The sequence below is a fragment of the Grus americana genome, chromosome 19 (genome assembly GCF_028858705.1).
Source record: "Grus americana isolate bGruAme1 chromosome 19, bGruAme1.mat, whole genome shotgun sequence".
Taxonomy (NCBI): domain Eukaryota; kingdom Metazoa; phylum Chordata; class Aves; order Gruiformes; family Gruidae; genus Grus; species Grus americana.
In genome coordinates this window covers 10,911,706-10,927,533 of record NC_072870.1, presented here as the reverse complement: position 1 = coordinate 10,927,533, position 15,828 = coordinate 10,911,706, and the positions used below count along the sequence as shown (strand labels likewise).

The 15,828-nt window shown below is 45.7% G+C and overlaps 1 protein-coding gene across 9 annotated transcripts in view; it reads left to right on the top strand.

Moving 5' to 3' along the window:
* The window catches only part of ACACA (acetyl-CoA carboxylase alpha), a 140,144-nt gene that overhangs the window by 108,721 nt on the left and 15,595 nt on the right, over positions 1–15,828 (top strand). For all 9 annotated transcript variants that reach the window (XM_054847960.1, XM_054847967.1, XM_054847963.1 and 6 more), the window contains 5 exons: positions 945–1,041; positions 4,704–4,800; positions 5,481–5,616; positions 11,282–11,459; positions 13,254–13,366. In XM_054847960.1, coding sequence (XP_054703935.1) covers positions 945–1,041; positions 4,704–4,800; positions 5,481–5,616; positions 11,282–11,459; positions 13,254–13,366 — 621 coding nt within the window. The remainder of the gene's footprint in view (positions 1–944; positions 1,042–4,703; positions 4,801–5,480; positions 5,617–11,281; positions 11,460–13,253; positions 13,367–15,828) is intronic.

The window sequence follows — 15,828 nt, the reverse complement described above, 5'->3', positions numbered from 1 at the left end:
TGATGCTGGAGGAAGCCCAGGTCTGATACTGCACTGGCTTTATAAAGGGCAAGCAGCACTAGTTCGCAGTTAGCAGCGCTAGTTCGCAGTTAGCGTGGTCAGGGTAATCAAGCCCTCGTACTTCAGGGCAGAAGCTGATTGTCTGCAAGGGTCAGGCAAAGTTTAGTTCTCTTAGAACTGCACAGTCATCTTGGTGATGTGCTCTGCAGGAACACTGATTTCTCTCAAGCATTAGGGAGTTGCTGCCTTTGGGCAAGAGAACAGGTCCGAGAGCGTGTGGTCGGACCCGGGATGGTGACTCTTCGAGCTTGCTGTAGTTCAGGGGGAGATGCATCGTCTGCTGTGGAGCCAGTAGGCTTTTGGTATCAGAGTACTTCATTTCAGTTTTTCTAAAAGAATGTGTGAAACATGCTCAGATGTGTGGTCTAGTTTTAAAACGTCGTAGAAATGTTTGTATTTAGTTCCTGGATTTCTTCAGCATTCTTTCTTTAAAGGAAAGATTAGGCAGAATCAAGAGAAACATGTGAGATAAGATTTAAAATAGAAATAGGCATTTTGAAAAACATCTTTAATGACTTTACTGCCTTTTGACAAATGTTTGTAGTGTCTTGAAAAAAACAGAGTTATTTATTTAAAAGCATGCGAAGTCCCTCTGCTATCCGAACCCCATCGTTTAACAATAAATGATGCTTTTGCTGATAAATGACTGTCTTTTTGCAGACTAGCAAATGAAATAAGACATGATGGCTGAAGGCAGACAAATGCTCAGCTGTCTAATGTTCCCTTGTATTACAATCTATTTTAAAAAAATAAATAAATAAACGGTGCCAAGTTCTCCAGTTGGAATTTTTAAGCAAGTTTCGGTTGCTCCTTTTATATTCTCTCTTCTTTCATCCCTCCCTCCTCCCTCCTCTGATATTTCCATTTTTTTCCCTTCCCTTTAGGCCAAAAAGGACAGTGGCTGAGTGGTTTCTTTGACAATGGCTCGTTCCTGGAGATCATGCAGCCCTGGGCACAGACGGTTGTGGTTGGTAGAGCAAGGTAAATTCTAAGAGGCGTTTTAGACATTTGTAGAAATCAAGTTTTTGTTACGCTTTGTGTTTTTCTAGAACCTCCTTTGAAAGTGGATGACTATAAGTAAAACCAAGTCATTACTTGAATAGGATACTTCTTTACCACGCGAATGAAGCGTGGACTGATCGTTTCTCCTGTTTTCCTTGGAGGTGACAGCTTTAACATGCACAAAAGCCAAAAAGAGAGAGATTGTTAAAAATTATAGCAGACAATATATGCTTCCCTAGGGTACGTGGTCGCGTAGCGAGGCCTTCTTGCAGCTCTGACTTGGTTGAAGGTACATTACACAGGTTAGGGGTTTGCAATCTTACTTGACTTGCAAGAAAAGTTCAGCTCAAACTAGAGCAAATTGCAAGAACCTCTGCATAGAGAAGATCCTAATGTTGAGGTTTGCTTGGAATAACTTGCAGCATTTTCCGAACGAGCATCCGCCACACCTGATCTTAGTTGCTTTTCGCGATGCAGAGATAGACGTGCAGCTCCAGAGGCCTGTGGCACTTGCTCTTACCTTGCTGCGAAGTGGCACCTGTGCAGGATTCTAAAATGTTCCCCGTTGCCTCGAGATGTAGATCCCTGCCTTGGAAATATTTGCAGCCTGGGGCGTTCTTGGTGTAGCGGGTCTGTGAACTCTCAGCGCTGGCAGGAAGCAGAAGCCTGGAGATAGGATGGATCCCGTCTTTTGGCAGAATGCAAGTCAGAGCTGGGCTCAAAACCCCCTCAATCACCTCTTTTCTAGTCTCTTGTATTTTTTTGCCCCCTCCAAAATGGCCCTGTGAGTTTCCCGATCTGATTGTCCACTTCGTCTCAGAATGAAGCCATTTTTAGAGAGTACATTTCTCTCCCTGGAGTTTCCAGTGCAAGTGCTTGAGCTGCCCAAATGCAGTGTGCTTATCCTTCGTCGCTCCACGTTCCTCAGACTACCGCCAGCTCTCCTCTCAAGACAGAGCTTCACACTCTTGCCTCCAGCAGACTCCCAGCTCCTAATTGATGTCTGTGTTTTTGGTTAATTGTCAACCTTTTCTTTTTTTTTTTTTTTTTTTTATTAACAAGTGAGAGGGGAGAAGAAAACCTGAAGTGCCTGAATGGGATGCTGGAGGCTTCAGGTGTTGCACTTAATGAGATCCGGTCGTGCCCGTGCATGACGAGTGTTCAGAGTGCCTTCGTTCCTAGTAGAAGTCTGCATCAAAGAAAAATCTTTTATTTACAGATCTTTCACCTCCCGTACTGTCAGTATCTGTCACCAAACTGGTGACCTAAGGACTGACCGTAGTGCCAGGATATCCCTGGTGACGCTGTGTTTGATCACCAGAGCGTTCAGTGGGAGACAGGGAGAGACACCGCTGTTCCTCAAACACAGCACAACGGGGATGGCCAGCTAGGCTGCCGGCCAGCACAGCCGTGAATCAACGCTGTGGCTTATCTTATCTCCGTTATGTTGATAGCACACGTGGGCCCAGAATATTTGGCAGTGGGAGCTCCCATCTCTCTTTTAGACTCTTTAAAGCCACAGCTCTACAGAGTGTCCTCCTAATGGGGGTCAGAGAGCCAGAGGTCACGCTATGAAATAGCAAAGCTTCTGGCATTCACTAGAGCTCACGTGCAACGTCTCAGAGGATTGTGTCCACTCTGGACATCTCTGAAACGGCCACCAGGAGCTCTGTTAATATGCTAATGAAATGCTGCATAATAACTGAAGGAGGCTTCCAGATACGAGGGCGTGTTCAGCAAAATGTCCCTCTGTTGCTCTTTTCTTAAGACTTCCGAGGGTCTTTAATGGGTTTGAAACCGCCTGTGGACTCTCCTAGCGCAGAACGTGATATGGAGAAACACACCCATTTCCTCAGATTACCTGTCAGGGCAGGAGGAGGACTCTGTGCTCAAGCCAGAGCAGCATGGGATGTTGTGCATCCAACGTATGGATGGCACAAGCCCAGCGAGAGGAGCTGCGGCTGCACCACAGGACCATCCGTGTGCGGGTGCAGCTCAGCTCTGCCTTCTTGGACTTGCATGTCGCTGACCACTGCTGGTCCTGGGGTCTCAGTGCTGTTACTCCTGAAGATCCATCCCTTCCGCTCAGAATATTGTCTGATCTTTATATATTGTTGAGAGGAGCCAAAAATACCTGCTGACTCCACTCTTAATTGTAGCGCATAACCTTGGGATGTCCTGTAACCTTTTGATACACTTTGGTATTTTTGTCCATAATCCGTGACACTCTGAAGTTTTATCTGACAACGTCCTATAATTATTTAAAGGCTTTTAGGTTAAGCATTATACCAGGGGGGTGAAGGGGGAGGAAATCAATGATTTGGCAAAGCTACAAGGTGTCTGTCCAGGCCCATGCTCAGCTTCACTTGCAGTTCCTTTCTTCTGATTCAAGTTGCTCTGGACTCTCACATACAGGTATATATAATACAAATGAAACTGCCTTCTTTCAAAAGCAGTGGCATTTTGAGAAAACAAATATGAATGTATTCTTCTGGGATTGTTACTGTAAGTGCTGCCAAAACTCATCTTTTGTATGTATGTTTGGAATATGTGTGCTGTTGGCTGTAAATTGTCTTTTATTATTCTATGGCAACTTGTCCAGGGACACACTATAAAACAAGATGTAGCATCTTCATGTGCTAGCCTGATAAAATTTATATGAAGTATAATGGAAAACAGAAGTTGTTTTGAGCTCTTTTCAAGTTCAATAAATAACTGTAATACTTGGATAAAGATGTTCTTTATTAGGTCACATGGGCCCTAATATAGAAGTTATAAGTTACCGATTTAAGACGGCTTCTGCAATTACGGGTTTCTAGGCAGACTCTTAATCATAGTGAATGGGAATATTTTCAACCCCCTAGTGCACATAGGCCTTGTCGCTTTTTCTGCCTGCAGCGCATCTCATCCAGCTTGAGATGGTTGAGGAGAGAGCATAGGCTCTGCTGGGACTCCCGTCCTGGGAGTACGCAGTTGTCATCGCAAGCGAGATGCCTTTTGTGTAAGGGAGTGGTTAGATGCTGCGGAGAGCGGAGCTGAGCGTCCTCCCTGGTGCCTGCGCTCCCTGCCCATCCTGCTGTCCCTGCACCCTTCCCACCCTTACACTCATCCTGCAGCGGAGGGTCTGCGGAGGAGACAGACGGGCAAACCCAAACCTTCTACCCGTCGTTCACCCTAACGTCTTGGGAGAGGGAGTTTTTGTAGGTGGTGGAGGTTTAGGGTGGCTGAGACATTGGTTTTGCTTCGACATGCAGCCTGCGGGTGGATTTCATCAGCTGACAGTGCTTGGGAAGCGCTGGGTCTTCGTGTTTATTTGCCATGGACCATCAGGATCAAAATCTGTATGGGATCAGGTGAAGAGTGGTGGACATGTAGCTATACCATTCAAAATTTGGGCTTCGGTTTATTCTATTTAATTTTTAGTGAGGTATGTGCTAGTTTTTAGAACTAGATTTTGCTTTGAGAACTGTAAATTCTACTCTGAAATTTAGCCACATGCCTAAGCTCTTCAAAAAGGCCAGAATGCTGCTTCTGCTGTTTGCTTGCATTGTCTCCCTTGAGTATTTTGATGCAAATTGGAAAAAAAGTCTAGATGTGTAACAGTAGAAATGCAAATTTTGATTTGTCTTGTGTGTTACCAGGCTGGGAGGAATACCTGTAGGAGTAGTTGCCGTAGAAACGAGGACGGTGGAGCTCAGCATCCCTGCTGATCCTGCAAACCTGGACTCAGAGGCCAAGGTAGGTTGAACGTGTGCTCGGTTGCCTGTTTGTCCTCTGCAAATATCCCTGCGGAAAGAGCACTTGTTTTGATGGGATATTTTTCCCCAAATGTAGGACAAAAAGTATAGCCGTTCCTTGGTGGGGTGGCAATGCATGGCAGTGGTGTTGGCCATTCCTACAGGAGACACGTTCCCCAGCAGTCCTGCTTCTCCTGTGACTTAGGTGAGGGCAGGGACTAGGGCCCAGGAGATCTGGCAAGCAAAAATCATTTCCCTGTTCGCTTGCTGTGACCGTAGTGTTTCACAGTCTTTCTGCTCTGACGTTTTGCTTTTCTCCTGCCTGATTTCACAGCTCTGGCCCTACGTCATTTCTTTGAGGCTTTCTCCTTTGCATATCCTCTCCTCTCCCTTCTTCACCTTCTTACAGCGGTCATAGTATCAGGCTTTCCATGCCACCTCTATTCTTCTTCTTAGCTAAATCAGTGGGAACACTCCTGCTGATGTTGGTGACAAAAGGATTGTCCCGATTTTTCTGTGGGCAAGCAGATCATAAGCATTTCGTGTGCTGCGTTCCTCGTTGTTAATTCCACATCACAGCTCTTGTTGCATCCGTTTCTGTATTTTTATGCTAACTCTTATGTTAATGTGTTTCACGGCTTAACAGTCTTTTTTTTTTTTTTTTTTTTTTATTCCCAACAGATAATCCAGCAGGCTGGTCAGGTGTGGTTCCCTGACTCTGCCTTTAAGACTGCGCAGGCTATCAATGACTTCAACAGAGAAGGGCTGCCTCTGATGGTCTTTGCTAACTGGAGAGGCTTCTCTGGTGGAATGAAAGGTAACCATCAGCTCGGATCCCCTTTCCGTGGTGTCCCGTAGCGTGGCTTGCCTTTCGCTGCTCAGGGCACCGCTGCAAGTTCTTCTCAAAATAAGCAATGCAGTTGTGTTTTTATATGTACCCTCACACACGGTTATAGGGACTGGCCAGATAATCTGCAGCGAGAGCAGGTAGTTGGGTGTTAACAGTGGTCTGGTTGCTAACACAAATTACTGCTGCCAGCCTGGGCTAATTAATAATCTCAGGAATCCCTTTCTGCTTGGGAAGCTTTATATCCTCAGCTTAAAATTGGGGCTGGATAAGCCAACATTATTGCATATCAAAAATGTACAGGCATATTCTGTCAAGTGGAAACGTCGTCTCACTGCTGATTTTTCCCCCTGTAATATTGTCCTATCGAGGGCCGTCTCCCAGTTGACTCTTGGTGGTAGTGATGTTCACATGAAGTGAACGGTTATACAGCTGCTCGGTTAATACACCAGCAGTTAGATTTTTGCACCACATATTGCTACTTGAAATTTTGTGAAGTGCCAAGAATGTGAGGTTGATACTATAAAACTTAAATAAGTAGAAGATTACGGCCTCTCACCTGCATGTGGCACTTAACGGACACGGGAGGAAAGTTACAGATGCATTACACGGTAAGAGTTCCTGCTCGGGGAAGACTGGCGGGGGGATAAAGGCTGCCTTGCTCTGCTGTCCCGCTAGCAGGGCAGAAAGCAATGCCTTTGAGTTTGCAGGTGCAAAGATGAAAGATGGCAAAAGACAGCAAAATTCTTTCCTCTGGAAAATACCCGTTACCTTTCAGGTTGGTTTCTGCTCCATGTGCTGCTACTGTGCTCCCTTGGTGACTTGCTTTCCCTACCGCAAAACTTACGGGGACGTCGTTGACGTAACTTTGCCAAGCATTCGTTAAATATTATTTTGACTCACTATGCTGTGAGATCTGTCAGCTTCGCCAGTGCTCTTTGCTGGGTTCCTCAGAAACCGAGGTTAGCTTTGGAGTTGGGACCAGAAGCCCGAGGAGGAAAAGGCAGTACGAGGACGCTAATATTTGTATCGCACATCCCCACTTGCTACCAGCTGGCGGGGAGGAGGAGGAGGAGGAAGAGCAGAGCCATTGCGGTTTGCACCACAGTCCGCGCGGTTTCCTGCATCTTGTTTGCTGTTGGGGCCTGCGTAGCAAGCGTTGGTCTCTCCTGACACTCTCTGCCTTCCTCGGGGAGATGTTTGCAGTTTTGGTTTCAGTGCTGGCTGGGGATTATGCAGGGAGGGAAAATAAACAATTATGCCACCCCTCAGTGCACACAAACACACTGCCAGGAGCCGACTGCACTGTGGGTAAAATGACTCCAAAATTGTGTGTAATGAGTAGGAAAAGATTAGAGACAGCTCTTGCTATGCTGAAAATTGACATTAGTGGAGGGGGAAAAAAAAAGGGGGGGGGGGGGGGGAAACAACCCTCTTTACTAGTCGGCCTAGGAGGTCTAATTCAAGCCGTAAAATAAATAAATAAATAACATAAATAAAGGCGTATCACAATGGTATTGGTGGTTTCCCCAATGAGCTCTATCTGGCCGGAAGGCTATTCAGCATAATGCAAAATTAAATTATAAAAACTGGCTTGAATATTTAGATGGAGGAGCCATTTGGAAGTGGTTTATTTAGGCGAACCGGCAGTGACCCACAACGGGGAGACATCAAGCGTGAAATTTACTGGAAATTAGCACCAGGGTCTTGGACTCGGCATGAATAGTTTGATAGCATGCAAATCCCCGCGACATTAAACTGCAGCGCCGCTTGTGCTACAGGGTCACTCGCAGTTGGTTTTTCATGTTTTACTTATTATTTTTTCCTGGGACAGGTTATAAATAACAATAAAAAAAAATATTCAGCAGAATGAAAAGGCTGTTTTAAATCTCTGATTACCTGGATGTTGAATGACGGTATTGCTTGTATGTAATGGGTTTATGAGGGACATTATGTGTCTGCAGCCAATATATGCCTGGTGTTTACCTTCAGGTCCTATCTGATAACCCAGCCAAGCTGATGAGATCCGTTCCAGCTTTGGAGGTTCAGGGCACGCTGCCCGACACTATGGAAATGCAAAAAGCCGTCTGCAGCCTTTCTAGCATGCTTGATGCATCTGACTGCCAATATTTACACATACAGTGTAATGATAACAGCTTCCAGCAGATTTCATGTCTCTGTGTAGTAGATGCGGGTGCACACTGCAGCTGAGCAGGCAGGCAGAGAATGGGAAAGTGTGCTGCGAACGCTGTCTGCCCTACGGAATACCGACCAACGCTGCTCTTCCTAGAGTCCTTCTGCAGCATTTCTGTCTTGCAAGTGGCTTGTTACGCTGAGGTTTACATTAATACAGGCATTAAATTTGGCCCAGAAATATAGTATTTAATTTTAATTTTTCCAATCTCACTGTAAAGCATCTTCTCTGCAAGAACAGTTGTGCAAACAGCCCGCTCTTCAAATGCGTGTGGTCATCTTTGCTGCACGGACAGTGGTGGAAGCGATTGGGTTTTGTTTTAAAATAGCATGTTAGTTAAAGTAATAAGGGTTTATAAATTCTGCACCAAGGCACTGGGGCTGCACAGACAGCTTGAGCACAGAGCCGTGGGCACCACTGAGACCTGGCGCCATTTGCAGCGGTTAAATTTGGTGCACTCTTCTTCCATTGTAAGAGTGGAGAATGCAGCAAAACTGCGAATAAGAGGCAATAGTCACAGTATGGCAAATGTTTCATAGTTTCACACTCAAATACAATATTAATATAAATTGGGGGAGGTTGTGTGTTCTGGTGATTGGGCACGGGGACTACGGGTTGGTCTTTGCGGTATTTTTATGATCTTCATCGACTCTACTTATATTTTACCTCTTAAAAATAACCATTCTTTAAGAGTCCCCACTTTGCTGAAGTGGTAGGTGTAGGCAGATGGAAGAGTTGAGACGGCGGGAGGAAAAAGCCCTGCAGACGAGCAGGAACCCTTCCGCAGCCCGTGGACGCTGCGGTTCCCCTTGGCTGGTCTCTGGAGCTCAGCGGCTTCCGTGGCCTGGGGCTGTGCACGGCTCCGCGGGGACCTTCGGTGGCGGCGGTCGGGGCGATCGTCTCCTCCTTATTTGGGGAAAATTTGGTCTCTGTTAGTGGAAGCAGTTACCATAAGAAGAGGGGAAATCCTCTACAGCAGAGAGGACTTTGCAGCCAGATCTGAGAGTATTATGGTGTATCTATAGCCCGAGAGTGCAGCAGCACGTCCACTGACCTCGGTGGAAATTTAGAGCGTGCATGAGAAGGCAGCAGTTGGTGTAAATCCATATATAAAATATTAAACTAAGGCTGCTGGGATGTTCCGGGAAAAGGAAGTGCTGTGTTGCAGGATCCCAAAAGGAGTAACTGTGTACAGAACCGCATAGCGGTGAAGTTCATGCTTCGAAAGTCTGCTCCTGAAAGTAGTGTAGGCACAGAAATACCTCCCTGACCTTGCTGATGCTGCCTGGTAAACCTGAAAGAGATCTGGAGCTATGAACAGAAAGCATCAAGTTTCTCTAATTTCTCTGCTCCTCCTCTCTCTGCCCTGTTCAAACAAGTAGCGCTTCTTTTTTCTACACTTAACCTGAGTAAAATATATACCCTTGGCAAGAGTGAAAAATGTATTGCTAATTACGCAATTATTTTATTATGTAGCACTAGTAAAAAATGTCTAGTAAAGAATTAATTCAGTTAAAATAATTTGAATCAAGCAATTATTTTCTTAACACTAGAATTAGCTGAAAGTGCTTCAAGAGGTTTATTACTAGCACTACATAATAAAATAATTGTATAATTAGTAATAAATTTGTCACCCCTTTTGAGGTCTTTTTCTTTGCTCAGGACAAAGGAAAAGGTTGGAGTTTTGTTTGGTTCTCAGTCCCCACTGTCTCTGCCAGAATTTATGGTTATTTGCAATTAGAGGAAATAAATTGTTCTTCCCTTCTTCAGCATTTGACGTTTCTTAAATAAGATGAAACTCCTTTTCTTGGGTACTTGGACAATGACCTTGCACATGAACTGGAGACATCACATCAGTGCCTATGGTGCTTATATATAGAGCAAGCGGGTGGGAGAGGTGTATATAAAGCGTGTGCATGTGTGTGTATATATATATTTCTATATATGTTAGTGTGTGTATGTATATATGTAAGAGTGTGTGGGTTTTCCAAAGAGTTAAGTGCTTAACTATGTTCATGTTAATGCTTAACATTAAAGCGAGGGTTAAATGACAAGGGGACATCTCTTTCTTCCCCAGAAATGATGGCTTTCTCAAGTGATAGAAGGATTTTTGATTAATAAAAGTGTCTCGGTCTTTTAAGACTATTACCGAAGGCCAGCATGCGTGCTGGTACATACATGCAACCCACTTACTTATTCTGCTCTGTGCACTGGTATTTTAATGACCAGAAAAAATTAGGCAAACTGGGAGGCGCTAAGCAAAGAACAAAAATGATGAAGGGGATTGAAAATAGTGTCCTGGGAGACATGAGAAATGAACACCTATAGTGTGTCTAAGGAAGAAAAGAAAAAAAAAAACCCCACTGAAAAGCTTACTGCTATTTATAACATGCCCAAAGGAGTGGAGAGATTATGTGGGGTGATGCAAGGAGGAGTAATATGAAAGTAAAGGGGAAGGAGGGGAAATTCGGCTGAATACTGAGGAAAATTTCATCTGTTTGGCTGTGGAAATGCCCCTAAAGAAGTAGTAGATTTATTGTTTGGGATTTCTAAATGAAAGCTTTAAAAAGCACTGGGAAAGAAACGTAGGATACAGTCCTGTGTGAACAAAGAGATGGACTAGATGATCCTAATAAGTATTTTTCATTTCTTGTATATTTGATTTGATACTTCTATATATAATTATATGTAACAAAATATATATATTCGAGGGTGCCTGTTTCCATTACAAACTATATCCATTATAAACTATATCATCTCATATAAATTCTTCTGCCTTCCTTTTTTCTCTTTTATTTAAATCACCTTTGGGGCCGATACTTTCAATGTACTGTCTTTACACAGTGGAGTTGTTCTTAGTAATTTTGAGCAAAATGCCTTAAACAAATTTTAAGGCAAGAAGAGAAGAATGGTGTTTCGCATCCCTCCCCACACACTAGTTTTTATAAAGATATGTAAAATGCCTGCTGCCGTTAGGTGTACCACGCTCATTACAGGAATTATAATACGGTTCCACGGTAGTAAGTCTGAAATCGGGCAGCTGCGCTCGTATTAAGTACAGAAATGCCTGGCCTGGCTGCCCCAACTGCTGCACCGCTCCTTGGCGTGGCTGGGAGGAAGGGACGGACGATGTCCAGGACGCGTGGCGTGGGGCTGGCCGGTGGGAGCTGAGGACTCTGCGGTTCATGTTTTGTGAACAGATGTGGTTACGCTGGAAGTAACCAGACCAGATCTCCAGAGCGGAGGTCTGGCGGCTGGGAGCAGGACCCGTGTGGGAACATCTCCTTTCTCAGTCCAGGTAACACCAGCAGTATGCGGTGTGGTACCAGGAGGTGGTTAGAAGAGCTGAATAATTGTACTGTTTTCTGCAGTTTGACCAAGCACGGCAGGGCTGAAGCACCGACACGCTGTGACTTCAACCGCTGTGTCCTTTTTCTGCAGACATGTATGACCAAGTGCTCAAGTTTGGTGCCTACATCGTGGACGGCCTGAGAGAGTATCGTCAACCCGTACTCATTTACATCCCGCCGCAAGCGGAGCTCAGAGGAGGGTCCTGGGCCGTGATTGATCCTACCATTAATCCTCGTCACATGGAGATGTACGCAGACCGAGAGAGCAGGTATGGCAGCTTCCTCCCTAACCACCTGCTTTGAGGCTTAGTGACCTGGCTGAGCGAGGAGCTCTCAGTTAAGAGTGTGGCAGTTGGTTACTGAAAGGGGCTGACCGCTTCCCGGGTGTAACCCGTGTCTCGGGGGAGTTTGCCGTGGAGTGGTCACTGCTGGGGCGCTCGGAGACTTCCACGGGGGTAAGTTCTGCAGCTGAGCCAGCCTCTGTGAAGGGTCACTACCAACATTCACGAAGCACGGGGAGATGTTGGTGCTTAGGATTTTTTTTTTTACCGTTCCGATATTTCCACCTCCTTTGAAACAAGTGCCTGTGTATAATATTTTGCAAATTAAGTAAGTGTAAATAAGTGTGTACTTCACAGTCCCCGAGTGGTGTACTAGCTATCATACGGGCACTTGGGTGGTTGCACGTTTGTAATGAAATACAACTTGGGTAAGTGAAGTTCTAGTTACTGCTGGCTGAGGATATAAAACTGCAGGCAAACTCTTGGAAGCAAGTTTTTAAAAATATTTTAAAGAATCTCTAAAATATAGAGGTATTGAATTATTTGGAGGAAAAAACCAGCCCTACCTGGGCTATCTGTGGCAGATAGAAGGGAGGTGTATTTACAGGACAGCATGAATATTGTGCTGTCGGGGCATCCTCACAACTCCTGCCATCTCAGCAGGGCAAAATTCCTGAGCAGCTGCTCTGAGGGGAGGAAAAAACCCCGTATGTGGGGGGGAGTTGAGAAGCTGCCCTTCCCAGGTGCCCACTTCCCTTGCCCTTCCCAGCTGAATTTTGCTCCTGATGGGATGCTTGCCTGCCTCTGTTCTAAAGAAGTGAGACCGAGAGATCTGTAGCTTGTTGCCCTCTGGTATTTCCTGCATCTTGAGCAAAATCTTCACCTCTTGGAAGTCAGAATTTTTTGCTGTTCTTCTCCTGCTGAGAAATGTGGAGCCTGTTTGCTTCACCATCAGACACAGTGTGAGCCAGGTTTCTACAAACTCCTTCCCCACCAAGTGTTTTTTGGGGTGCAGGTGGGAACAACAGCCCTCTACTCTCTTCCCTGTTTCTGCCCCGTACCTTTCTAGGATGCCGGCAGCGTGAGCTCGCCCCTTGGAAATCTCAAGCCAGCTCCCCACCTTGCAAGACATCAGGAAGGACAGTGTGCGGTTTGCAGAGCTGTAGTTGGGCTCTAGAGCTCTCGAGCTCCAGTAGCCAAGAAAAAGACTATTTTGCAAAATACGTCATCCTGTCCCTAAGTACCGTTACGCATTTGTAATAATTCTCGTGGCTGTTGCTGTGCCATAACCCGCGGCGCTGACCTTCCTCCTCGTCGTTGCTCCCGCCCTCACAGTTAAAGACTGAAATGATTTTATTTACCAAGCCCAAGTTTCAAATCATGTGCTCCTCTGCCTTTGACCTGGGAAGTGGGGAGGATCTCTGATGAAAATGGCTGGTTAATTGGTTTGTTTCGTAAAGCTTTCCTAGCTTTTGATAGAGCTTTCAGGTCACAGCATAAAAGAGACTGCCGAAGAGCATTGTTTGTGCTAGGCTGTACTGTGTACTGTCGGATAGACGTGTTTCTCTGAAGCCTGGCGTGCATTTGTGGCGTTGGATAAATAGTAGCTAAGATTCTTTCTTTCTTGTTCTCTCTTTCTCTTTGTTTTGTCTCCCTCCCCCCCTTCTCTTCTCTTCTTTTTTTACATACTTTCTAGATAACATTGAACCATTCCATTTTGTGTTTCCCCTTGTCTGATGACCTGAAAGTGCCTTTCTTTTCTCTTTTCCCGTCACCGATCAGAGGAGGAATCCTGGAACCAGAGGGGACGGTAGAAATCAAATTCCGCAGGAAGGATCTGGTGAAGACGATGAGGCGAGTGGACCCCATCTACATCCACCTGGCAGAGCAGCTAGGTACGTCTGCGCGGGGGCTGGCGGGCTGTGGTCTGTGCAGCCGGCGGCTAATGAATGTGTTTATAGACCTTAAAAAGGGGCCCTGAGACACTTTATCAAATTCATGAGAAGTTTTATTTATTGTTATCTAACTTGGGAAGAAAACCAGATGAGACGAGCTGCATGTATGTATATCCGTGTGCATTTAGCATACCTAGGGTGTGTGCAGTATAGCATCATCTTGAACTGAGTTCTTATTTATTTTTTTTTAATTGAACGGGTCTTACGACAGACGCATGAGTCTCGTTTCCATCTCAGCAATTGCTCAGCTCACTAAAAGCCCATGGGCCAAACCCTCAGCTGGTGTCATTTGGTGTAACTAAGAATTTGGTCAAAGACATTTTGGGCTGCTGGACTATCACTGTGTGTCTGAGGTGGTTTTGAGTAATGATATCTGTCTGCGCTTCGGCTTCAAGAAAATAAAACATATTCTTGACCTCCTCAGTAAAATACGGGCTGATGTGCGGTGCTCAGTGGCCGGCACGTCACCGCGTCCGTTGTGTTATTACTGTGCCTTTCGCTCCAAATGATCCCAGCGCCTGGTATACACCCAGCAACCCAAAATACAGACTGTTCAGCAAAATGCACTTAATATCAGATATGTACTCTCTCAGGGGAATAGACTCTTTAAGTAGTTCTTTACTAGCTCTTACTGTAAGAGTATAATCTTACAGAGCCTCTTTTTACCTCCAAAATTGACTACATTTGAGCAGTGGGAAGAAGCATGCTATGTGGGATGGTTTGAATTTATAAAGCCTTTTGAGGTCCTTCAGGAGGAAAAGTGTTCTGCAAATGACTGATAAATCGTGGCTATTGCTGCAGTTACATTTTATTATTTGGCTTTTTTTAATTTATGGCAGTGCAACAATTTATATACAAAACAACCGCTCAGATGTGCCTCGGGAAGAGAATAATAATTGTAAAGGGTGCGGAGAGTGTTAAGAATCAGACTGCTTGCTGAAAACCAGGTTCTTACTGATGTCTTTGATAGCATCAAAGATATTTTCTCTCTTTTTTTTTTTTAATGATAGTGTTTTGACACTCTGTTTTCTCTCACTGTGCCGATTGCTTTCTGGGCAAGAAGCAGGTTAGCAGGTGTTTGAGTCTTGCAGACCTGCACAAGGCACCACTTTCATCCGAGTTCAGACCTTGCTCACGTACGTTACATGTTACACAGCGCAGACACAGATACCCAGACGGGTGGATGTGTGGTTCTGTCTGCCTGTGTCTGTTGGAATTAAAACCCAGTTTTAATGTTTGGAGTTGCAGCAAGGAGACTCTCTTCACAAAACCTGACTTTTGACCTATGTGAGACTTGACAGTGTCGCTTTAGGAGCAGATGGATGGCGTGACCACACCACATCATGGACACCCAGCACAGGGTCCCGACAAATGCTCTCCTAAGGTGTTTTGGACGTCACAGTTTAAAGGCCGCAGTCGAGTTCCGTACGCAGTCAGGGCTCACAGCTACACCTCCTGCGGGTGTTTCCAGCTCGGCGTCCGGTGCAGGAGAGCTGCCTCTCCAGTGCGCGAGTCCCCAGGGCAAGGAGAAATCAGATGCGTGCTTAGAGAAGGCAATGCGCTGAGCAGTCAGCTCAGGTCCGTGCAGACAAATGGCACTACGGCAGGAGCACTGTTTCTGAGAGCGTTTCCCTTCGCCCCACCATAAAAAGCGCCGGCTCTGCCGATGGACAGACCAACCTGCTGCCTCTGCAAAGAGCTGGGGTCTTCTGCGCGGCGACTGCCGGACGGATCCGTTCCCAGGAGCAGAGTCACAGGCTGCGGACAAAGAGGGCTGCTGGAGTGTGTAAATCCTGAAGCGGTGGAGGAAGTGGGGAGCAAAGCAACACGCTAATTCACTGCCGGGTGGCCCCTCCGCCGGGTCCGTCACCCAGGGTGGGTGCGGGACGCCTGCAGAGCATCCTTGAATCACACTGGTGCGACCGCCACCAGCATCCCCAGGAAAAAAATTACAGGGAGAGAGAGAGGAAACAGTTTTCTGCCAACAGTCTCAAAAATCCAACAGCGTTATGTGAGGAGGCAGGAGCCTGTTCAGGGGTTTTTTTCCCCTCTTCTTCTACAGGGTAATTACTCCCAGCAAACTCTATACACTTTAATTAAAATTACTGCAACACAAGAGCAAGTCAGTTACAACTGTACATACAGAGAGCTCTAAAAGCTTCAGTCACTGATAAGCATCTCACTTAGATGGCTCGTAATTGCTCCCAACATCGGGCGATCATTGCTGTTGTTTTGCCACTAATTCCGCACCATAGCAGGAAAGCCAAGATTGCAGGACAGAGTGAATTGCATAATTTTTTTTTTGCTGGTTTTCTTTCTGGCCAATTTAAAATTTGTCAAAGTCGGTCTTCTTCTGGATCACTGCCCTTTGATATTTCGCGCACTCCATTTGCCACAAACAA